This window comes from Peromyscus leucopus, chromosome 20 (genome assembly GCF_004664715.2).
Source record: "Peromyscus leucopus breed LL Stock chromosome 20, UCI_PerLeu_2.1, whole genome shotgun sequence".
NCBI lineage: Eukaryota > Metazoa > Chordata > Mammalia > Rodentia > Cricetidae > Peromyscus > Peromyscus leucopus.
Genome location: NC_051080.1, coordinates 40,953,547 through 40,978,692, shown reverse-complemented (window position 1 = coordinate 40,978,692; position 25,146 = coordinate 40,953,547). Strand labels below are relative to the sequence as shown.

General features: G+C 37.9%; 1 protein-coding gene and 1 long non-coding RNA gene across 4 annotated transcripts in view; one reads left to right on the top strand and one right to left on the bottom strand.

Annotated features, from left to right (window-relative positions):
* Window positions 1–25,146, bottom strand: part of Cpq (carboxypeptidase Q) — a 434,594-nt gene that overhangs the window by 149,468 nt on the left and 259,980 nt on the right. For all 3 annotated transcript variants that reach the window (XM_028893764.2, XM_028893762.2, XM_037197721.1), the window contains exon 5: window positions 19,074–19,185. In XM_028893764.2, the coding sequence (XP_028749597.1) occupies window positions 19,074–19,185 (112 nt within the window). The remainder of the gene's footprint in view (window positions 1–19,073; window positions 19,186–25,146) is intronic.
* The window catches only part of LOC114709793, a 171,144-nt gene that overhangs the window by 119,804 nt on the left and 26,194 nt on the right, over window positions 1–25,146 (top strand). The window lies entirely within an intron of this gene.

Genomic DNA, 25,146 nt, shown 5'->3' with positions numbered 1-25,146 from the left:
TGTCTATATCAAACAACTGACTTGGCAGTAAGTTATACAACCCTTCATAGCTTCTTTTTGTTCCATCTTTCCCACAAGGATATATAAACTTCTTATATACGGTACTATTTAGGTGGAGGTCATTGACAAAGAGCAAAGGATAGGAAAAGATGATAGTCTTGCCTTTCTCATGCTGCAGGAGTGCCATTTTAATTCTATGTCACATTTACTAGACATCTGTTACATGCTCTTCACTGTAACAATGAGTAAAGACCTCCTTCTATTTTACTTTCATCAACAGTCATGGGTGAGCTTGGCTGTTCAGGACCAACCACTGTTCTCTTATTTATATGGGTGTTTCTGCTATGGAGTTGAGTCCTGGTCAAGCTGAATTGGTAATGGTTTACAGATATGAAGACTTGAAAGCTGAATTGTTTGTGAGATTACTTCCTCTACTGGACCACCTACATTTGTTGTTCTGGTAATTAGGATCTAATAATAATGGTTGCTATTACTATTATTACTATTAATGACTTAGAAAAGGTCAGTCACCATCTAAATTATTTCAAGCCATCCCATCAACTATTCAAGACCAGTTGTTCTCATTGTAAAGAAGAAAAGAGCACCACCATAGACTGGATCATTTGTCTAAGATAATACACCTACCACCACAGTAGGATTTGAACCCAAGAGATCCCAAGCCTGAGTACATGATTGATTATCTGAATTGTATCTCAAATTTTGAATTATTTAAAAGGGAAGGAGGGCTGAAGGGCTGTAAAGTCAAAGATATAATAGGTTCTAGAGATGCTGGTGTCAGGCAAGAATATGGGCTTATTACCAACAAATCAGATAATGATCTAATATGAGAACATTAACATTATCAAAAGCAACCATCTGATAAAACCCATGTCTTTCAACACTCCATTTAGCCTACATTCCCACTAGAAACTTTCTGTTCCTATTGCTTGCATTTGAGAATAATCACAGTTTTACAGGGAATAATGTAAATTCTGTTTGGAGATGATTTTCAAAACTAGGTAACCATGCATGTTGGACCAGATGTTCATAATACATTTCAACATTTCCCACAGACCTATGTCTAGGAAGTACTGGAACAGAACTCACTGGAAGCTGGCTAAAGCATGGATTTTGCAAGTGTAGAGTTAGCACAATGCAGAAAGTGGGCAGGCACAAAATTGCAGCACCCCTGGAATCCCATCATTTCCCCTTTGATGTATTTTGTTTAGTAAGTTAGAAGCTGGATAACTTACCACACAGCAATATGTATACTTCGGAACTCCAAAGCTGTGCCTTAACATAGTTGGGATATCCCTGGTGAGTTCCTTAGTATCATTGTGGTGTTGGTAGTTTTATTTTAGAAATTTAAAAAGAATATACCTGAATTTTCATTTTAGAAATAAGGCCTAGCATGTCAATCTCATACTTGAAAATCTTCAAAGGTTCCTACTACCTACAACATCCTCCCACTTCAGCTTTGTATTCAGTTTTGCCTTCACCAACTGACAGCTTTCATTTGATCCACATCCTACCACTTTTCACTCACCTATTGCTTCAGACTTACAGAAACATCCTCCACCCCTTAAATCACAGACTGCCAAGAGTTCTAATTTTGTTCTTTAGAACCACCTACCTTTTTGAGACTTAACTCAAATGTGAAGCCATTGCTCTCAGACCATGAGCTCTTAGCAGAAGGAACTGTGTCCTCTCCATTTGATTTGCCTGTTATGACATAGCCTCTTACTAAAATACAATAACCTCCTTGTAAGCCATCATACTACATGATGATGTTGTTTCAGTGAGGAATCTAGCTCTTCCAGACAAATCCATGCCAGATTTACTCCATTCTTAAGTGGGAGGAAATTCACTCAGACACTAAGGCTACATTGTTATGTTCTACCGCCCCTCTTCTCCAAGAAGCTATTGCTTCCTTTACCATTGCAAACTATAGAAAATGAGGATAAATTAAATTCATCTTCTCTTAGAATTCATCTGTCACATCCTTTCTGGTTCTCTATCTCTGTCTAAGGGAGTAATTGGAGGCCTCCATTATGTTTACTTGTGCAATAAAATGGTACATTCTAATCAAATGTAAAATAGTAACAGCAACATTCAAATAACCTATAGCTTTAAAATGACTACAGATTCTCCCATACCACATCCAAAATACAAGGCAGTCTAAAAGAGTCATTTTAAACAAATCTTACTTTATCGAATGGCACAGCTTACGGATCAATTTATACACAAGTTTTTTTTTTTTTTTTTTTTTTTTTTTTTTTTTTTTTTTTTTTTTTTTTTTTTTTTGTATATGCCAGCAGAAATGCCTATGTTAGCTGAATGAGATGTAAGGATGCCAAGTGTATTAGTGAAACTTACAAATGAATTCAACTCTCAGAGCAAGTTCTCAGCAATTTCCAGCTATTAAAAAATGTTTTCCCAACAGCCAGCCAGCAAATAAGAGACCTGCCAGCAGGCCCCTCCACCACAGCTGCTACCCATTGGACTCTAACCTACAGGACCCACTCCACCATCCAAAACCTGTGACCAACCATTCCCCTCCCACACACCACCTCCAATTCCTCCCTGCCTCCCTGTAATCAACAGGCCCTAGAGGCACAAGCACCACCTGCATCAATTGGAAGAAGAGGTGAGTGAATGGTCTAACAACTAAACTTCCCCAACCTTTAGATCATAAATACCAGGGCACATCCCATGCCCCTCCCCCTCCCATGTCAGCCCCAGCAGCCAGCCAGCAGTAAGAGTCCTGCTGGCCTCTCCATCACTAGTGCTACCCATTGGACTCTGCAGCCTACAAGACCCAGTCCACCACCCAAACCCACTGAACCCATCATCCTCCCCCTGGGCAACCCCACTCCCCAACATCCATAGCCTTTAGAGGCATAAGCTCCACCTACACCAGTTGGAAGAACAGCAGCCCCTATAGGCACAAGCACCATCTACAGCAGTTGGAAAAACAGATCCACTCTGTTGCTCAATCCCACCTAACTCAGCATCCTTCCCATGAACAGCAACATCAGCAGACCCTATAGGCACAAGCAACACATACACCAGTTGGAAGAACAGGCACAGGCAAAACCTACACCAGGTGGAAGAACAGACTTCATAGGCACAGTCACAACCCACACCAGCTGGAAGAACAGACCCCATAGCTACAAGTAAAGCCCACACAAGCCAGAAGAACTAGATGATATGCTGGATCTAGGCACCCAAATCCCCACAAACCTCAGTTGAGACAACCGTACAGAACCCTTGACCATTCAGGTCAAAAGACAATAAAGGGAACAGACAATAAAGGAACAAAAGACTCATCCAACAAAGACATCACAAGAATCAACACCTGTACCTATAAGTGTCCCAAACTCAGATGGGTAAATGGCAGTGTGGAAATACATTAAACAACATAAAGAACAATATGGGACCGCCAGAACCTAATACTTCTAAAAAGCAAGACCTGAACATTCCAACACAGATGAAGCAGAAGAAAATGACCTTGAAACTAACTTAATGAAGAAGACAGAGGCTCTTAAAGAGGAACTGAAAAATTCCCTTAAAGAAATCAAGGAAAACACAAACAAAAAAGTGAAAGAAATCAATAAATCCCTTAAAGAAAGCAAAGAGAGCTAAGAAAAACCAAACAGGCAAAGAAAACAGTTCAAAACTTGAAAATTGAAATAGAAGCAATAAAGAAAACACAAACTGAGGGAATTGCAGAAATGGAAAATCTGGATAAGTGAACAGGAACTATAGATACAAGCATCACCAACAGAATACAAGAGATGGAAGAGAGAATCTCAGGCATTGAAGATACAATAGAGGAAATAGATTCATTAGTCAAAGAAAATGTTAAATTCAAAAAATTCTTAACACAAAACATCCAGGAACCTGGGACACCATGAAAAGACCAAACCCAAAAATAACAGAGAAGAAGAAGAAGCAGAATTCCAGCTCAAATGCACAAAAAAATATATTCAACTAAATCATAGAAGAAAACTTTCTCAACCTAAAGAAGGACATTCTTATGAAGGTACAAGAAGAGAACCACAAAATAGACTGGACCAAAAAAAGAAGTCCCCTCACCACATAATAATCAAAACACTAAACATATAGAATAAAGAAAGGATATTAAATGCTACAAGAGAAAAGGGCCAAGTAATATATAAAGACAGACTCATCAGAATTACACCCAACTTCTCAATGGAGACTGTGAAAGTAAGAAGGTCCTGGACAGATGTTTTGTAGACACCAAGAGACCACAGATCCAGCCCAACATACTATATCAAGAAAAAATTTCAGACACTATAGATGGAGAAAACAAGATATTCCATGACAAAACCAGATCTAAACAATACCTATCTACAAATCCATCCCTATTGAAGATATTAGAAGGAAAACTCCAATCCAAGGAACTTAGCTGAACCCATGAATACACAGGCAGTGGATAATCTCACACCTGCAAATCCCATAAAAAGGACACATACACACACACTACTACCACCACAGACAGAACCAAAAAATAACATGAATTAACAATAATTAATATCTCTTAATATCAATGGAGTCAATTCGCCTATAAAAAGACACAGGATATGAAAACAGGATCCATCCTGCTGCATACAAGAAACATAGCTCAACTTCAAAGACAGACATTACCTCAGAGTAAATAAAAGGTTAGGAAAAGATGGTGTGCGCCACTGCCGCCCAGCAGATTTCACAATCAAATGGACTTAAGAAGCAAGCTGGTGTAGCTATCCTAATATCTCACAAAATAGATTTCAAAAGAGGTGGAAAAGGACATTTAATATTCATCATAGAAATATCCATCAAGATGAAGTCTTAATTCTGAATATTTATGCCCCAAATACAAGGGCACCCACATTCATAAAAGAAACATCACTAAAGCTTAAATCACATATCAAATCCCATACACTAACAGTGTGAGACTTCAATACAGCATACTCACCAATGGACAGGTCTGCCAGACAGAAACTTAACAGAGAAATAAGGGAACTAACATATGTTATGACTGAAATGGACTTAACCAATATCTACAGAACATTTCACCCAAACACAGAAGAATATACCTTCATCTCAGTACCTCATGAATCTTCTCTAAAATTCACCTCATACTTGATCACAAAGTAAATCTCAACCAATATCAAAAAACTGGAATAACCCCATATAGTTAATAGGATCACCATAGCCTACAACCTCATGGAACTGAACAATGCTCAACTGAATCACTACTGGGTCAAGGAAAAAAATAAAGAAATTAAAGATTTTCCAGAATTCAATGAAAATTAATGTACAACATACTTAGACTCATGGAACACTATGAAAGCAGTGTGAAGAAGAAAGTTCATAGGAATAAGAGCCTACATAAGGAATTTGGAGAAATCTCACACTAGTGACTTAACAGCATACCTGAAAGCTCTAGAACAAAAAGAAGTAAACTCACCCAGGAGGAGTAGATGCCAGGAAATAATCAAATTGTGGGTTGAAATCAATAAAATAGAAATAAAGAAAACAATACAAAGAATCAATGTAACAAAGAGTTGGTTCTTTGAGAAAATCAGCAAGATAGATGAACCCTTATCCAAACTAACCAAAATGCAGAGAGAGAATATCCAACTTAACAAAATCTGAAATGAAAAGGGGGACATAAAAACAGACAATGAGGAAATCCAAAGAATCAATAAGTCATACTTCAAAAACCTGTACTCCACAAAATTGGAAAATCTATAAAAAATGGACAATTTTCTGGATAGGTACCACATAATAAAATCAAATCAAGACGAGAAAAATAATTTAAATGAACTTATAACCCCTAAGGAAGTAGAAGCAGTCATTAAAGTTATCCCAGCCAAAAGAAAGCCCATGGCCAAATGGTTTCAGCACAGAATTCTACTAGAATTTCAAAGAAGAGCTTATACTTATATTCCTCAAATTCTTCCAACACAATAGAAACAGAAGGAACATTGCCAAACTCTTTTTATGAAGTTATAGTTACCCTAGTACCCAAACCACACAAAGATGCAACAAAGAAAGAGAATTACAGACCAAACTTCCTCAGGAACATTGATGCAAAAATACTCAATAAAAAACTGGTAAATTGAATCCAAGAACACACCAAAACAAAACAAACAACAACAACAACAAAAAACCCCACCATGATCAAGTAGGCTTCATCCCAGTGATTCATATGAAAATCTGCTCTCTGGATAAGTGAGACAGTTCTTTAGCTTGAACTGTTTAGGGGGCCCCCAGGCAGTGAGACAAGGACCTGTCCTTAGTTCATGAACTGGCTTTTTGGAACCTAGTGCCTATAGTGAGACACTTTGCTCAGCCTTGGTGCAGGGAGGAGGGGATTGGACCTGCCTCAACCGAATGTACAGGCTCTGCTGACGTCCCAGGGGAGACCTTGCCTTGGAGGAGGTGGGAATGGTGGGTGGGTTGGAGGGAGGACAGGGGAATCTGTGGTTGATATGTAAAATGAATAGAAAAATCACTTAATAAAATGAAAAAAAAAAATAAAAAAGAAAAAAACTTCCATTAATCCATAATCCATCAATTTACCTGTTAGATTTATTCTCTTTTCTTTACTCCCCTTTTAGTACTTATTCACCAACACAAAGAACCCATTCCAGTATTGATAAAGACACCAATGCCTTCCTCAAATGTATACACATACAAAAATAAAAATCTAGGATTTATATTGGAGAAAAAAAGGAAAATCTGTCAGTATAATCCATTATACAGACAAACTGAAAGAAAAAAACATATGATCATCTCATTTAGATGCTGAAAAAGCCTTTGACAAAATCCAACACCCCTTCATAATAAATGTGTTATAGAGATCAGGAATACAAGGAACATACCAAAACGTAATAGAAGCAATATACAGCAAGCTGACATCCAACATCAAATTGAATGGAGAGAAAGGCAAAGCAATTCCACTAAAATCAGGAATAAGACAAGGCTGTCCACTCTCTCCATATCTATTCAAAACAGTAGTCAAAGTTCTAGCAAGAGCAATAAGACAACCAAAGGACATCAAATTGGAAAGGAAAAAGTCAAACTTTCGCTATTTGCAGATGATGATAGTATATATAAGTGACCCCAAAAATTCTAACAGGGAACTCTTATAACTGATAAACACCTTCAATGATGTGGCTGGATACAAAACTAACACAAGTAAATCAGTAGCCCTCCTATATACAAATGATAAATGAGCTGATATAGAAACCAGAGAAAAAACACCCTTCACAATAGTCATAAATAATGTAAAGTATCTTGGAGTAACTCTAACCACACAAGTAAAAGACCTGTATGACAAGAACTTTAAGTTGTTGAAGAAAGAAATTGAAGAAGATATCACAAAATGGAAAGATTCCTCCCTGTCCTTGGATAAGTAAGATTACCATAGTAGGAATAACAATCTTACCAGAAGCAATCTACAGATTCAATGCAACCACATCAAAATCCCAACACAATTCTTTTTCAACCCTGAAGAACAAATACTCAACTTCATATGGAAAAACAAAAACCCAAAATAGCTAAAATAATTCTGTACAATAAAAGAACTTCTGGAGGTACCACCATCCCTGACTTCAAGCTCTACTATAGAGCTATAGTAATAAAAACAGTTTGGTATTGACATATAATCAGACACGTGGATCAATGGAATTGAATCAAAGACCCTGACATAAATTCACGCATATGAACACCTGATTTTTAACAAAGAAGCCAAAAATATAGAATGGAAACAAAAAAGCATCTTCAACAAATGGCGCTGGCATAACTAGATCTCAACATGTAGAAGAATGCAAATAGATCCATATCTATCACCATGCATAAAACAAGTCCAAGTGGATCAAAGACCTCAACATAAATTTAGTTACACTGTACCTGATAGAAGAGAAAGTAGGAAGTAGCCTTGAACACATTAGCACAGGAGACTACTTCCTGAATATAGCACCAGTAACACAGACACTGAGATTGGCAATAATAAATGGAACCTCATGAAACTGAAAAGCTTCTCTAAGGCAAAGGACATGGTAAATAAGATAAAATGGCCACCTACAGAATGGGAAAAGATCTTCACCAACCCCACATCTGACAGAGGGTTGATCTCCAAAATATATAAAGAACTCAAGCATCTAGACATCAAAATACCAAATAATCCAATTTAAAAAATAGTATACAGATTTAAATAGAGAATTCTTGACAGAAGAAACTCAAACGGCTGAGATACAATTAAAGAATCATTCAACATCCTTAGCTATCATGGAAATGCAAATCAAAATGACTCTGAGATACCATCTTACCTGTCAGATTAGATAAGATCAAAAACACCGAGAAGATCCTATGTTGGAGAGGATATGGAGTAAGGGGATCACTCTTCAACTGCTGGTGGGAGTGTAAACTTGTACAGCCACTTTGGAAATTAGTATGGTGGTTTCTCAGAAAATTTGGGTTTTGGGGATCAAGACCCAGTGATTCCACTTTTGGGCATATACCCAAAGGATGCTCAATCATACCATAAGGGTACTTGTTCCACTATGTTCATAGCATTATTAGTAATAGCCAGAACCTGGAAATAACCTAGATGCCTCTCTACTGAAGAATGGATAAGAAAAATGTGGTACATTTACACAATGGAGTATTACTCAGCAGTGAAAAATAATGACATCATGAAATTTGCAGGCAAATGGATGGAACTAGAAAAAAATCACCCTGAGTGAGGTAACCCAGACCCCAAAAAACAAACATGGTACGTACTCACTCATAAATGGATATTAGATGTAAAGCAAAGGATAATCAGGGTACAATCCACAGCCCCAGAGAAGCTGGATAACAAGAAGGACCCTAAGAAGGGCTCATGGATCACCATAGGAAGGAGAAATAAATGAGATCTCCTGGGCAAACTGGGGAAAGAGGGACAGTAGAGGGGAGGGGGTCGGGAATGGGAACATTAGGGATTAGGATAGTCGAGTTGGGGGAGGAATGGAGAGGGAGAGCACAGAAAAAGATATCTTGATAGAGGGGGCCATTATGGGGTTAGGGAGAAACCTAGTGCCAGAGAAACTTCCAGGAATCCATAATGATGACCCCAGCTAAGACTTCTAGCAATAGTGGAGAGGGTGTCTAACTGTCCTCCTATAATCAGATTGGTGACTACCCTAATTGTCATGATAGAACCTTCATCCAGTAACTGATGGAAGCAGATGCAGAGATCCACAGCCTAGCATTGGGCCAAGTTCCAAGAGTCTAGTGGAGGAATTATATGAGCAAGTAGGGATCAAGATCATGATTAGGAAACCCACAGAGACAACTGACCTGAGCTCGTGGGAGCTCCTGGACTCTAGACCAACAGCTAGGGAGCCTGCATGTGACTAGCCTAGGCCCTCTGCATATGGGTGACAGTTGTGTAGCTTTGTCTTTTTGTGGGGTCCCTAGTTGCAGGAACAAGATCTGTCCCTGATGCATGATCTGGCTTTTTGGAACCTACTCCCTATGGTGGGATACCTTGCTCAGCCTTGATAGAGCAGGGAGGAGCTGGGTTCTACCTCAACTTGATATGCCAAGCTTTGTTGTCTTCCATGGGAGGACTTTCCCTTTCTGAATGGAGATGGAGGAGGAGTGGATGGGAGAGGGGTAAAAGAGAGTCGGGGGAGTGAACAGGAGCAGAGGAGGGAGGCAAAACTGTGGTTGGTATGTAAAATAAATAAAAATATTAATAAAAATGTTTTCCACAGGTCTTATATGAAAGTCAGACACTACATAACTTACCACAACAGGAATGACTTATTTAAATAAAAAAAATGAGAAGATCCCCAAAAGTAGATGAGAAGGAGTCACAAATGCCCTATGATCATAAACCCACTTTTAGAAGTGACCAAAAAGAGAAAACAAGAAAAAGGGTTAATACCCTTTTGACATTTCTAAGTCCTCAACTGTTATAGGCATTTGCTTCACTAAGCACAGTTATGAAAAGGCAACACCAAAATTTTCTCAGAAAAAAATAAAAGCAAAAAACACTACCTATACAATAAAATTAAATTAACAAAGCTTAAACTGAATGGTGAGGGGATTTTTAAGGACTTGAAACAAGTTGATTCTCTGTACAGCTTTACAAGTGACTGTACTGCTCTCTAAAAGTAAGAAAGAACAGTGATTTCATGAGGACTCTGGGTCCAGGGTCATTGTTCTCCTATCTTTTGTGCATAAAATAATTGTGGAGAAAGAATCCACAGTAGGAGTAGACAGAGTTCCTGAAATGTTTCAGGATAAATATTTCCTGTAGAAAAACAAAGATGCCTGAAAAAAAAAACATGGCAGAGGGAAGATTTAACATATTTCAAATAATAATCCATTTATTTTAAATAAAGCATAAGGGAAAGTGTGGATAATGAGCCCTTGACCAGGCAGAGTTTTCTTTTGAGTAAATACAAATGCTGCTCAAGCATGGTCTTTGTAGGCCAATTATGGAACCACCACATGGTCCTAAAGATAGTCAGGAATTTTAAAATGAAAACAACATAAATCTCAGTTTTTAGGCCCATTTGAATGGTCATTCTTAGAGGCTTCTTTAGCTCTGCCACTCTCAAAATGTTCAAGGACAGTGTGCTCATAACATATTCTTTCAACAAATGTCTTTGTTGAAAAAAGACATTACTAAGAGGGAGTTTGCTAAACCCATTTTTTTCCCACAGTATATGTTTTTCTCTTTCTGTATACTATTTCTTGATAGGATCAGAGTGTTTCTTGAGTTAGGCTGGGATGCTATTTCCAAGGCAGACCTGACAAAAACCTGGGCAAAGGACACTTCCTCATCTGACTTTTCATTTCCGAGAGAGTCTTATCACTGGAGATGACTATCTAAGACTCTAACACAACCTGTATCTTGGCATGTATTTGACTGTCTTCACTGGAATATTCTGGGTCAGGCAGGCCTGGTGATTCCTCTAACTTTTCCCCACTCCTTACTTCTGCTTGCTAGTTATGTCACCAACACATTCACAAAGTATCCAATCTAATAATATCAAGATTTTCCCTCTTTTTGTCTCTTTTCTGTTTTTTTAAGAGGAAGCTATTGGAAACATTTTTCTTCTTTATAGGGGTAAAACATGCACATTAAACCAGAACTTGACAATTTGCAGACATATCAAGGGGAAAGTGTACAGTTCCTGCCATGCTATAGTCCTTGGCCCCTTCATTCCAAGACTTTCCTGACCACACATTCCTCCTTTTTAAAATGTGCATTGCTGTTGAGAGTTCCTGCTTCTGTCCCCTTGTACTTCAGGAATCCCTATTTATCTTTACTAAAAAAAGCTCAAGAACTCAAGACTCACTATGTTGAGGTTGCCCTTGCCCAGCCAAACAAACTGTTTATACCCATCCTCAACAGGTATCCAAAGTAAACTGTACATGTCACAGTTAGGGAGCATTTGCAGCAGATTTATGGCTGCTTTTGAATCAAGTATCTCTTCTACTTCAAGATGTCAAGGTCCATGTTTCCTTCCTCTTTGGTTCAGGCATCTAGGATATGATGTGCTGTCAACACTTGTTAAGCAAGTGAGCAAAGGAGCACACAGATAAATATCTTTTAAGAGCAGACTCTCATGCTTGGTAATAATCACAACCATGATGCTCACATTTCATATTTTTAGAAATAGGTGTCTTATATGTCCCACATTTCAATAATGAGGCAATGTTCTTCCTTCTTTTTCTTTTATTTCTTTAGAATCAAAACCTACAAATTCTGACTTCAGAGGAAATGATAAACTGGAAGAATTTTGGGTGGGAGACAAATGAACACTCTGAAGTACAGCAGTTTTGGCCACAGGCTTTGTCCACTGACACCAGAACATTCCAGGAAATGACATCTCAAGCAAACAGCTTCTCATCCAGTAAAATACACACACACACACACACACACACACACAGACACACACACAATTCAATAGCACTTCACAGAAAATAACTGTTGCTGACAGTTACTTAGGAATGATTGATTATATTTATGAAACACAAATGTCTTATTAGACTAATTGAATATAATTTAAGCTGATGGCTTGGGCAAAAGAGTGAATTTGTAAGAGTTGTAAGGCAGGAAGACAAAGGAGAAGTCCATAGAAGGCTAAGTCTTAGAAAAAGGTTCTCAATATCAGGGAGCCCCACTGGACCAACACTTCAAATTAACAAGGCACTGAGGGACTCCAATGTTCAAGCTGTCTGACATCTCATCCAAGGGAGAGCATCCAAGAGGAGTGTCATTTTTCTTGGAAAAAGATTTCCACAGAACTTTCATAATTCACCAATTAAGCTGTTTAGCCTCAATGTAATTAAGTAATATCATTATGAACCCATTTTTTGGAGGGGTCTCAGGCTTTTACTGCTTCTTTTCCTTTCTTTTTGGTGGTGCTGAGGATCAAATTTTGGATCCCAAAGATGCTAGGCACATGCTCTCCTACTAAATGCCAAGCTCAGCTAGAATTACTGGTGCTCATCCAGAGCTAGGAAATCACACATTGGATCTAGACCTTCATGTTAAAATATAATCTATCAACAGAAATTCAAAATCCATTTTTAAATTCTATAGTCATTAATCATTCAACAGGGCATTGGTACTAGAAGTGATCACAAGACATCTGAGACACAATAAGTATCATATAAAAATGCCAAGTGTAAAGAAGCCATTAGGCTTCCATCATACAGGGTATGGTGCCTTAAATGTCAAAGGGAAAGGTTATGTTAATGATTCTATGACAGCTGGCTCTAGAGTTGCACAATTATAACTAAAATATTAAGAAGGCAGAGTGGTCATTAATGGGACTAGAGGTTAAAAAAGTATCATCTCTCGTTCTAAAGTTGTTTTTCAGAGTCATGTTTATTAAGTCATAAAATATAACATTTATGAGGAACTTGGGTTGGGTCAGGCCCTGTTGTAAATTGATTAGATTAATGCTTTATTTAAATTTCAAAACAAGCATGAGAAATAGGAACTATTATTATCCTTATTTCCTAGATAGGGAAACTGAGGCACAAAGAGTCAAAGAAAATAACCAAAGTTTAAGGTTAGCTAACTAGGAAGGTGCTAATATAATAAAGGTGATTGATCTACCTCTAGTGTCCTCTGGTTTTTTTTGTTTGTTTGTTTGTTTTGTTTTGTTTTTTTCTGAGACAGGGTTCTCCTTTGTAGCCCTGGCTGTCCTGGAACTTGCTCTGTACACGAAGATAATCTCTAATTTAGAGATCCACTTGCCTCTGCCTCTTGCAAATGTTAGGATTAAAGGTGTGTACCACCAGGCTTGGCTCAGTGTCCTGTGTTTTTAATAGTGTGTCGATGCTGCACCACAACACATACTCAAAAGAAACACTACTCTTTATTCTAGAGTTTAAGTTATATGTTCACATGAATTTCCAGAAATCTTTCAGAGATTAAAGCTATGGATTTAGAAAATGAATCAGTAACTGCCAAAATAATCAAAAAACCCAAACAACAACAGTAAAACCTGAACCCAACATTTTAAGAGACAGACTGTAGACACCCACTCACCTCTGCATGTTGTTTGACATTTATCCGTGAAACTGAATTGAAATCAATTAACAGTGATATAGAGTCCCATGCTGAGGGCCACAGCACAGAGATTCAATATGTAGAAAACAGTCAATTTTTGTTTCAATCTAGAGCACATAAAGTTCTCTGGAAGATTATAATTGAATAGAGAGGAGGAGAATGAAAGTCCAAAGTGTTCAGATGATCTGCCCAAGGCCAGGAAAGTAGTTTGTAGAACAGAGTGACCTAAAACCTATTCAGATGAACTAGTTTCTCATTTTATTCCACCAGCCCATTTCCATCAAATTGGTGAAACACATTGAAATAAAATTAATTTCCAGAATAAACATCTGTGTTCTGTAAGGACAAATGTTTGATTTTTGCATATTTCCCCTAGAACCCATTTTGTTCTGGAATGATTGCAAGGGAAAGGTATAGACCACCAAGGGATGGGAAGGACAGAGGACTCCACATAAAAATCCAGACTTCTCTGAAGATGTGCATTTGGATTTTATTTTTTGAGCAATTTCTCTCTTGAACCTGACCCATTTGTATAGGGTCTTCTAGTCTGGAGAATATAGCTGTTGTAAAAGTAGGCACTGAAACTCTTTCTTTGCTTATGACAATACCTGTGGGCAACTGTGTAGGTCTCCAGCTTTGGGCCAAGGCTCTCAGAACAGACAGCACATTCCAAACCTGTCTGTGTGCCTGGCTTTATGGAAAGCATCATACGCTAGGCTTTATGGAAAGCCTGCTTCCTGCTCAGTGCATCTTTTCTATCATGCATGGTAATGATGATGATGTACTGTTAAAAATGTGCAGCTCAAGATTTCCAATTAGTTTGTTTAATTATTTTTTTCAAAAGATCCTGTGTCATGTTACCTAGAGATATTTCATTAGTTTATTTATGTGTCTTTCAAATCAGAGCAACTGTTCTTACCCTCCATCCCAAGGACATTTGACAATGTCTAGAGATACTTTCACTGTCACAATTTTGGGGTGGTGGTGGTAAATGATAGTAGCAACTAGTGGGTAGAGTCTAGGGATGCTATGAAATCTCATGTCATAATCTAAAAATGTCAATAGTACCAAGGTTGAGAAATACATAAAAATATCCAGTTTTTTCATTTCTACATCTTTAAACACAAATAATATATAAATTAAAATACTACACCAAAGATTTGCTTAAAACAAGACCATTTCAGCAATCTGCTGTTAGGAAGACCAGCAATATTTCCTTCTAAGATGGATTCTCATGTAGCCCAGGCTGGCCTTGAATTCACTATGTACCTGAGGATGACTTTGAATTCTTGATCTGCTGGTTACTACAATGACAGGCATGCTCCACCATATCCATTTTAATGAATTTCTGGGGATTGAACCAATGGCTTCATGCTTCTACCAACTGAGCTGTATCCCAGATAAGTAATTTCTAATTCACCTATGTAGAAGACTAGAAGACCCTATACAAGTTACAGGAAATCATGAGTTTAGAGACATATGTTGTTGTGGGATATTTGTATACGATGTAAAGATATATTGCTGTGATTGATTTAACAAAGAGCTGAATGGCCATTAGCTAGGCAGGATGTATAGGTGGGACTTTCCAGCAGAGAAAAGAAGTGAAAGTAGATAATTGAGGTGCAGAGGAAACGCCAACAAGACACAAGGGGGAACTGGACATACAGAATAAAAGAAAGGTAAAAAGCCACAAGGCAAAATGTAGATTAATATAAATGGGTTAATTTAAGCTATAAGAGTTAGTGGGACAAGTTTAAGCTAAGGCCTAGCTTTCATAATTAATATTAAGTCTCTTTGTCATTATTTGTGGGCTGGCAGCCAACAAAAAAGCATATTACATTTGATGTCCAACATGGGTGCATATTTCCACATAGGACCTAAGAAAGCTTTTTTAAAAAGTTCTAAACACACAAACATGGAGCCAGACATGGCTTCCTAGTCCTGCAGTCTCTCAGGTGGGCCACAATATACAGAGATGTAGCTTCTGGCTGCTGTCTGCAGGCTTGAGCCAGCAAGCAGGTTTAAGGCTTGGCTAATGTGGTCAGAGAAGGCTGCAGACACACAGTAAAGTGGTCCAGGCTGAGAAAACCTTTAAACAGATACAGTAAAAAATGGGTATAGACAGTCATAAAAAAAATATTTTTAAAGTAATAATGTCTTTAAAGAGAGAGTGAACTAATAAAAAAGAAAGAAAAAGTCACATAAGGATGGTAAATACATGGGGCATCTGGATCCTATATGGTGCTTTGCTGACTTTGAATGTTTTGAATACTGATGAGAAAATGGCAGCTGCTGAGAGACATTGTATTAAGAAAGGTACTGCTGAATTAAAACAGCCTGTATACTTTAGTGATATCTTGGTTTCAAAATGGAAATTAGAAAATGTGCTGCACCGGAGGAGAGGTTATGCTTTTGTTTCCACAGAAAACAAAAAGTTATGGTTCTCTTCAAATGAAGATCAAATTTGATTGGGGGAGACCTCCTGAAAATCTTGACTACAGACATGAAGAAAGAAACCAAGAAAAACTACAGAGGGGTAATATATATGCTGATCCCTCTACATGGGAACAGCTTTGAGACTGGATGGCACATGATAAATCTTGTTGGCTACAGAGTCCTCATGACTTAATTTTGCATTCCATCCTTTCACATAACACAGAGATTTATATCATAGTTTGGCTATACAGTCCCAACGAACTTATAAAGTTAACAGATGCCTTTTACCTGCTCAAACATAAAACAACAACAAAAAATCTTTAGCTGACTTATGTACACTGCAATTCCATAATTGTGTTAATACAGATTTGTATGTTACCTTTAAAGGTTTGTATGTTTTTAGAACAAAAGGACCAGGCATCAATAAAGACAAAACAAATAGCCATGGTGATCCAAGTTCTCAGAATTTCTCTGTTGCAGTTTCCTCAAAAAAAAAAAAAAAAAAAAATCTACCTCCAGAACAACTTTAAAGCTGCTAGTTGAGATGGTCCAGCCTCACAGATTCTTCTAGCCAGACTTCAGATAAGCCCCACATTTTCCCATCATACCATGACTAGTCAACAGCTAGGTCTCTCAGGACTTAACCATTGTCTTAATTTTTAAGGGTCTCCCTAAAGATACTATCATCCCCAAACAACAACAAAAAGCAGTCAAGGGAACATGATGCCCACATTACAAAGAAGCGGGGTGGGTAGGTTTTGTTTGTTACCATTTAGGATGGTTGGTTACAAATTATTACTAGTTATAATCAGGGAGAAAGCTAAACAAAGAAAATACAAAAATATACAGAAGTATAGAAATGATGTGATAAAAGGGTGGATTATTGAGTCTACTTTTGAATAACCACTAGTCTCAAATATTTTACATTGGTATGGATTTTTGTATATTGATACAAATTTAAGGTTATTTTTGTTATCCTGTATATATGTTTCTACTCTTGTTTAAAGTATTGTACATATGCAGCTCATTAAAAAAATGTAAATGTAAAGTTTTAGTCCTTAAAAGCTATTTAGGATAATAAAGAAAAATAGGATAGTAGTTAATTATCTATAACAATCAAACTTATAGTCATGTTAGGTATGTTTTCAAGTTCAAAAAGAGATATATTTTGAATAGATAAATGATCTTCAAATGCTTCAAAAACCTACAGAATATTGTACTTAAATATTTTAATAACATGAAGACTTTTCATGATAGTGAGACACGTCTGCTCCTCGCAGCAACAAATTACTACAGAAAAGGATGATGGGCACTGAACAACCTCCACATGGAGTTTGCTTTTATTGTGACAAAGCCACTGGGCAAAAAAGTGCCCTTGCCTCAACTGCTGACAGTAAGCTGTCTAAACTGGACAAATAGGACACAAAAGAAGACAATGTCAAACTTTGCCAAAACAAATTTCAATTTCACAAAATTCTGTCAGATATTCTAGGCCTGTAGGCCAAAGGTGGGTGCTCCAACATTACAAAGGAATCTTGGGTGGCTGTCCAGGCAGCCAGCTGTTTCTGTCATTTCTATAGTTTTGGAAGTAGTTTGCTATGCACTTCCTGTTTACTTAGGTAGTAGTATATTCTTCTTGGGTCTCTAGTAGAGGCGAAGACAAGATAGTTATAGTTACAGTTTTCCTTGTTACTATATTTTTAAAAATAAAGTATGTAAGGTTGGTAGCCATAGAAGCTTAAATTGTTTATCTAAGAAAATGTTTTAAGGTCTAAAAAGATAGTTTTTGGATAGTAATACGAGTTATGATAGAAAATATTTTAGGTACAAGACTTTAAATTCATCAAGATAAGATAGATAGGGTATTTTCTCCAAATTGCCAAATATATATGAACTAAACATTCTAAGAGTAATTCTTACTTGATAATTGTTCTTATTTTATGTAGTTTTACTATGTTAGAGTTAAAACCTTTCCTTTTTATTTAGACAAAAAGAGGGAAATGTGGGATATTTGTACAGTGTGTGAAGGTGTATTGTTGTGATTGGTGTAATAAAAACCCAAACAGCCCATTGCTAGGCAGGAGGTAAATGTGGGATTTCCAGGGAGAGAAAGGATGGAGGTACATGTGGAAGACACCAGAAGACATGGAGAGGGAACAAGAGGTCTGAGATGGAAGAGAGATAATGTCAAATGATAAAATGTAGATTAATAATTTAAGTTGTAAGAGCTAGTGGGACAAGCCTAAGATAAGAAAAATCCTATTTCAATATGTGCTTAAATAAACAATGGGTGTTATGACCTCTATGCTATCTAAAACAGAACTTTATTCTACAGCTACCATCCTGGACATTCTGCTCATGAAGCACTTCAAAACTATCTGATTCAGAAAGGGAACTCTTGATTCAGTGTATTCTGCTGTTTCTACCACATTCCATATCCACCCTTTTGACCAGCACATCAAAAGGAAATGTAGATGCTTTATTTGCATACATGGTCAACAAAAGAAACTACTTTTGTCATAAGCCATGTCTTTCAGTGCCTGCTCCTCTCAGTTGCATCTAGATCCAGTTTCTAATACTGAGTTCCTATCATGGCTTTGGCAATCATCTTTTTACCATTAACACATTCTCTGATTTCTATAGAAAAATGACCAGCTTTTTCTACTATTCTCAAAGCCTGATGCTATTTTAAGAGCAGAAGATAAGGAAGTGGGGGTCAGTTGATACTTTTCTGCTTTTGGCCATGGTCTTATACAGTCTCTAACTGATGTGGTTACATTTGCTCTGGTTTTACTTGCTTGTTCATTTTCCTCAGTAGATAACAATAATGTTTGGTACTTTAGATGTCTGGAGTAAACTTGAATAAAAATTTTCTGAATAATTCTATCTTAGGAGTAAAGTGAAAAAAAAAATGTAAATCAAAGGAGGATCTTTGAACATACTACAAAAAACGAATCCATTATGGAATTTCTGTATAGAGTTGACAAGCCACTACTGAGACCCTCAATCCTTGGTTAAAGGTTTTATAAGTACTCACCAAGATCTTTAACAAGGGAGAGTGCTTCCCATGATATGACAGCTCCACCACCATCATCCAGGGCACCTTGCCCAACATCCCAGCTGTCCAGATGTCCACTGATCAGTACAACCTAGAATAGATAATAAAAAGAGGAAAACACTAAGCAAAATGACATCAAAGAAGATATATCCAGGTATTTCAAACAGGAAGACCAGAAGTCTTACATTTGTATCTTAGAAGACACACATTGTTTCTAGTGGGGAACATGTCCAACAGCATTGGTACAATTCCAAATCCATTCTCAGAGCAGTGAAAGCCCTCCACTAGTGTCTCTTCATCAATAGTGTAATCTTAACTACTAAAGGCATCTGTTTATTGATTAATGGTTTTTAAATTTTCTATTTTATAGTTTAAAGTCAAAATTACATAAAAAGGAACTCAAAACTTCAACCACATTTTTAATTGGTTATTGATTCTAGATCTTGATACCCAATAAACTTATTAAATTAAATTCAAATTTAGACATGGGAACAATAACTTTTTTAAATGATTGTGTTCTTCAAATTATAAATTACTTTGGTGTTAAACAAATAAGACTTAAAACTTCCAATTGAACAGAACATTTAAGAGAAAATTCTATTTATATTAGGGTAAATATAGAGAAATGTGGAGATTATGTTATAAAGTTTAAATCACCACAAATTTAAATGATATTTAAAGAAACGTCAGTAATTCCCTTTCAGAAAGCACAAAGGTGATTTCACTAGAACTAAAATAAACCTTTCCTTCCATTGCTGGTTATAGAATCCAAGGCCTCATGAGTGCCAGCGAAGTGCTATACTGCCGTGTCACACACCTAGATGTTAGTGAATTAAAATGTATCACCAACAAGCTGGAAACCGAATAAAATGGTGCTATGTCAACAAAGTATTAATACAGAAAATATCCTGATGCCCATGAATCATGTAATATGCAACATGGATCAGATGGATTACAGAGCTGGTAACAACTTTAGGGAAACAGCTTTGTCAACTTAGAGTGGGCAACAGTTTCCTAATAGATATAAAAATCACTAACTATAAAGAAAAATAGTAAATTAGACCCTGCAAGAGTCAAAAATATCTCCTCATCCAAGGACTCTTTAAGAGAGTGAAAAGGTATCTTACAGTTAGAAAAATCCATCTATAATAAAATAAAGGACTTATATACATGAGTTGTAAAAAGAATTCCCATGTAACAATAGCAAACAGCCAATTGATAGAAAAATGGGCACAATACTTATATAGACAACTCACATACTTACAAAAAAAATACACATTACCAATAACCATAGACAAAAGTACCCAGGATCATTATCATCAAAGATATAAAAACTAAACCACATTAAATATATAGCCACCAGAGAGCTAAAATGAAAAATGTCAAATAGTGGTCAGAAGGCAAAACAACCAGAATTATTAAACATTGTTGGTGGGGGTGGGGGTGGGGGTCGGGGTGGGGGTGGGAGTGGGGTAAGGGTGGGGGTGGGGTGGGGGTGGGGGTCGGGGTGGGGGCCCATACAACCACCCTGGAAAACTATCTTTCTGTGGACTGTGAACATGCATACAGACTATGACCCAGAAATCTTACTCCTAGTTGTATGGTATGTCCAGAAGTGTGTGTGCATATATGTGTGTGTGTATGTGTGTGTGTGTGTGTGTGTGTGTGTGTGTGTGTATGTGTGTGTGCTTTAACTATGACAGTTTTCATAACAGAATATTAATAGCCATGTCCTCCTCTGAAAGGGAAAATATCCAGATGTCTATTAAAAGTACAATGAATAAATTATATTCATGAGTGGAGCACCACACAACAATAAGAATAAACAAATATAATGCATGATAAACAGTATAAAGAATAAAAGAAGCCATACACAAAATAATATACTATGTATAACTCCATCTACATAAAGCATAAAGTGAGACAAAATAGGAAAGTAGTTCTCTTTGTCAATGAGTGTGAGAATGGAAGGAGGTACAAGGTGAGATTTTGTAAAGCTGTCATGCTCCTGATGTGGACACTGGTTATGCAGCTGTGCTTAACACGTACACTTAGCATGTGTAAACTCTCCCTGACAATATTAAACTCAACAACATTTGCAGAAGTTCAGCATATTAATATCGATGCATGACAAGCTGTCAGAAAACCAAAGCTGAATCAATCTTGATGGTTAACATGAAGGTTCACCATTACCTTAGGCATGGTTGGGACCTAAAATATTACTGTGACCTTTGCACTGCCTGCTCCCTGAGCAGCTGAAAGATCTCCTGGTGACTTATAGCTGACCCAGCCTAGTATGACTTCATTGTAGTCATAAACAAGGATAATGCTGCAGACTAATAAATGGCCATATAATGAACCCAAATGGATTGTTTCTAAGGGGGAATTAAAAACAAAACAAAAACAAAGAAAAAGGAGCATGTTGCAATAGCAGAATCTTCTGACTGAGAAGGTGGTGTCATCCCAGAGAAGTCAGGGTGTTCTCTGTCATACCCTCACAGCCCAGGGCCATTGTCCCAGTAAGGCTGTAGTAAACTAAAATGTCAAAACATGATTTAATTAACTTTTTCTTAATTCATTCAGGAGTAACCACATTAAGACAGCCATTGTTTTATATTTCTGACTTCTTCCACAATTATTGAGCTCATTTCATAACTCTATTTCTTTGTGTCTCTTACAAGCTTTCACTCCCCAGATAGTAGTTACCACTTACATTAGCAGTTATGACAGGAACGATGGCTTGGAGTAGTAAAAAGTTAAATTATATACTATCTGATTAGACCTTTGGCACAGTGCTATAGAAGAAAATATATCATTTTGATTGTGAGAGTTTTAAAACATTTTCAAATAATAAAATGTTGGGGGCCACAATCTGATAGTTATAAATTCAGTGTCTATTTTAATAAGGTAACAACAAAATTACTTCTAATTTAGTAGCATTTAAAAAGCAAACTTGAAATTTTCTCATTGTAAAAGCTTCTACATACATGTAGAAAACAATAGTGAAAATTTCATTCAAAATGGTATCAGGCCAGTCTCTAAAACTCTATTGCAGCCTAGAAGAAGCCCATCCAGAAAATACACAGACTTTCAGGGCCAGGGTCGGGCACAGATGAACATTAGTTGCAATGAAGTTGGATCTGATTTAAGCAAGCAAATCAGAAACATACTAACTACCCAGAGCAGCAGTAAACTCAAGGTTCACACAACTTAGCACCTGGTAAAGGGGAATATCAGCCCTTCGTCATAATCCCTAAAACTAAACAGTTTTATCACCCACAGCTAAGAAAGAAACGTTGGGGTACCCCCTTGTGTGTACCCCCACTTAAGTCAGGCAGAGCTCTAACCAGTTCCTCCCCTCAAATGGCCTTTCCACTAACATCTCTTCTAAATTCATTAAACCGTAAGAGGCACTGAAGACAACAAAAACCACATCAGCAGCCATGAAAAGACAATAGGAAGGAGAACGGGTAGTCCGGTGATCCTAAATGTGAGGTGTGTTCTCTGTGAAGCACACCTCAGCACACCTCTAGCGGTCACCAGAGGCTTGGGCCTGGGTGCAAAGCGGCCAGGGAATTAGACTGGTAAGGGTATAAACCCTGGCAGGACAGCTGCTGCGCTCTGAGTGGAGGAGGATGGAATTAGGGAAGCAGAACACAACCCCCAGGATATGCATCCTCTTCTGTTATTTGTCATGTCCTGAGAGTCTGGATCCTAATCGATTTTCCTGATTAAAAGATGAATAAGAACACAAGCAAAAACATGGCCAAACAAAAAGAAAGAGTGGTCTGTGAAGCAGTATATTTTTATGAAAATGCTCTAATATGAGCTACCAGAGAAAACATGGTCTTCAGTTTTGATGCATGAGATGTCCTTCTACAATTTTATTGACTTCTCACTATGTGCTAGAGATACAGAAATAAACAAACATCCTGTTGTAAATGAATCACATTCTAGAGGAGAAGACAAAAAATAAGTAAATAAATATAATGCAAGTAGAGTTTTAAATGGTAAAAAAGACAAAAGCTAGCATGATGGCACACATCTCTGATCTCAGCTCTGGAAGGCTCAGACAGGCAGATTGCCAGTTTGAGGCCAGTTGGGCCACACGGCGAGTCTATGTTATAAAACAATAATGAAGAGAAATGGAGAGGGGCAGAGAGCAGAGAAAACAGAACGATGGTGGCAGGGATTGGTCTGGAGAAAACTGGAAATGTTTTTGTGGAAATGAGTTCTCTCCCTAAGGAGAAAGCATTTGAATAAAAATAGCCCCAATGGGTCCACAGGGACTATCACTATTAGGAGGTGTGACCTTGTTGGAGGGGGTGTGGTTTTGTTGGAGGAAGTGCATCACAGCTGGGTAGGCTTTGAGGTTTCAGATGCTGAGGCGTGGTCAGTGTGTTACAGTCACATCCTGCTGCCTGTGGATCTAGACGTAGAAGTCTCAGCTACCTCTCCAGCACCAGGTCTGCCTGCACGCCACCATGCTTCCTGTCATGACAGTAATGGACCAAACCTCTGAATTGTAAGCCAGCCCCAAATACATGTTGTCCTTTATAAGAGTTGCCATTGTCCTGGTGTCTCTTTTCAGCAATAGAACCCTAACTAAGACAGAGACCAAACAGTCTAAGCAGCTTGGAAACACATGCAGAAACCGAATGGAAACAAGGGCAGCACATTTGAGGACTGATAAGAATCTGGTGTGACTAGAGTATGGCAACAGTAGTTGCTGGAAAGACATGGAAGCTATGGGAGACACACAAACATGCAAGCCACAGAGGGAAATTCTATTTTGTTCTAACTTATAAGAAGCCATGAGGGAAACACAGCATCCCACTTATGTGCAACAACAGCCAATGCTAGTTGGTAAGCAGTGAAGAATGCAGAGTGAAGAATGAGGGGAACCAACCCTACGTGCTGAAACTAATTCATCCAAAATCAGTTTATGAGGGAAAACTAGCCAGCCATAGGAGAATGCTGTCCCTTCCCTAACAATAAGAAAAGTAAAATAATTCACAGAACTACAAAACCATAACTTCATTTTGAACAAGAGGGTTAAATCTCAAGAGATAACATGGACCTTCATGGAGAAATGAGACAGCACACTATTGGTCTTTGGAAGGAAAAGGAAGGAGATTCGGCAAAGCGGGAGCAATGGAAATGCCAACCAATGTGTGTGAACGTGGGTCAGCACAAGCACTCAGAACCCCGGAAACCACATGTAGGACTGTTAGTGTTCTTAGTCACTGTTCTATGGCTGTGAAGAGACACCATGCAATGGCAACTCTTACAAAGGAAAACGTTTAACTGGGGCTTTCTTACAGTTTCAGAGCTCTAGTTCTTTATCATCACGGCAGGAAGCATAGTGGCATGCAGGCAGACATGGTACTGGAGAAAGAGCTGAGAGTTCTCTATCTGGATCTGCAGGCAGCAGGAAGGGAGAGCCACTGGGTCTGGCTTGGGTTTTTGAAACCTCCAAGCCCATCCCCAGTGACACATTTCCTTCATCAAGGCCATACCACCTAATCCTTTCAAATAGTGCCACTCCTTAAGCATTTAAATATATGAATCTATGGGAGCCATTCTTAGTCAAACAATCACAATTAGGTACCCATTTTCTAGATCTTTCACACAGGCCTCCATTTGGCGATCCCAAGAAAGACTAGGGTCAGAGAAAATGCCCTGGGAAGCTGCTTCAATGGCACCAGGATGTGGATGCTTCTGGAAGACAGGCCACAAACATATTTCCAAGAATCTTCTTTGCGTGAAGTAGAAAATGGCCCTGCACATCACTTCCTGCACAGGCCAGGGTCAATGAACAGAGTTGTTATAACTGCATTTTCTTCCCTGCAATGACATGAAAGAAGACACCTGTAGCTCTGGGGAGGCAGAGCCCTCATGTCCAGGATAGGTTGCAGAGATCTATTTCTTTGGTGTAGGAAGGAGAAGTATGGATGGAACATTGAAAATTGAAGAAAATACTGAAAATATTGAAAAGCCCACTTTTAAGCTCAGACACCCAGGGACTGGCTAGGACTGAGGGAAAGAGGGA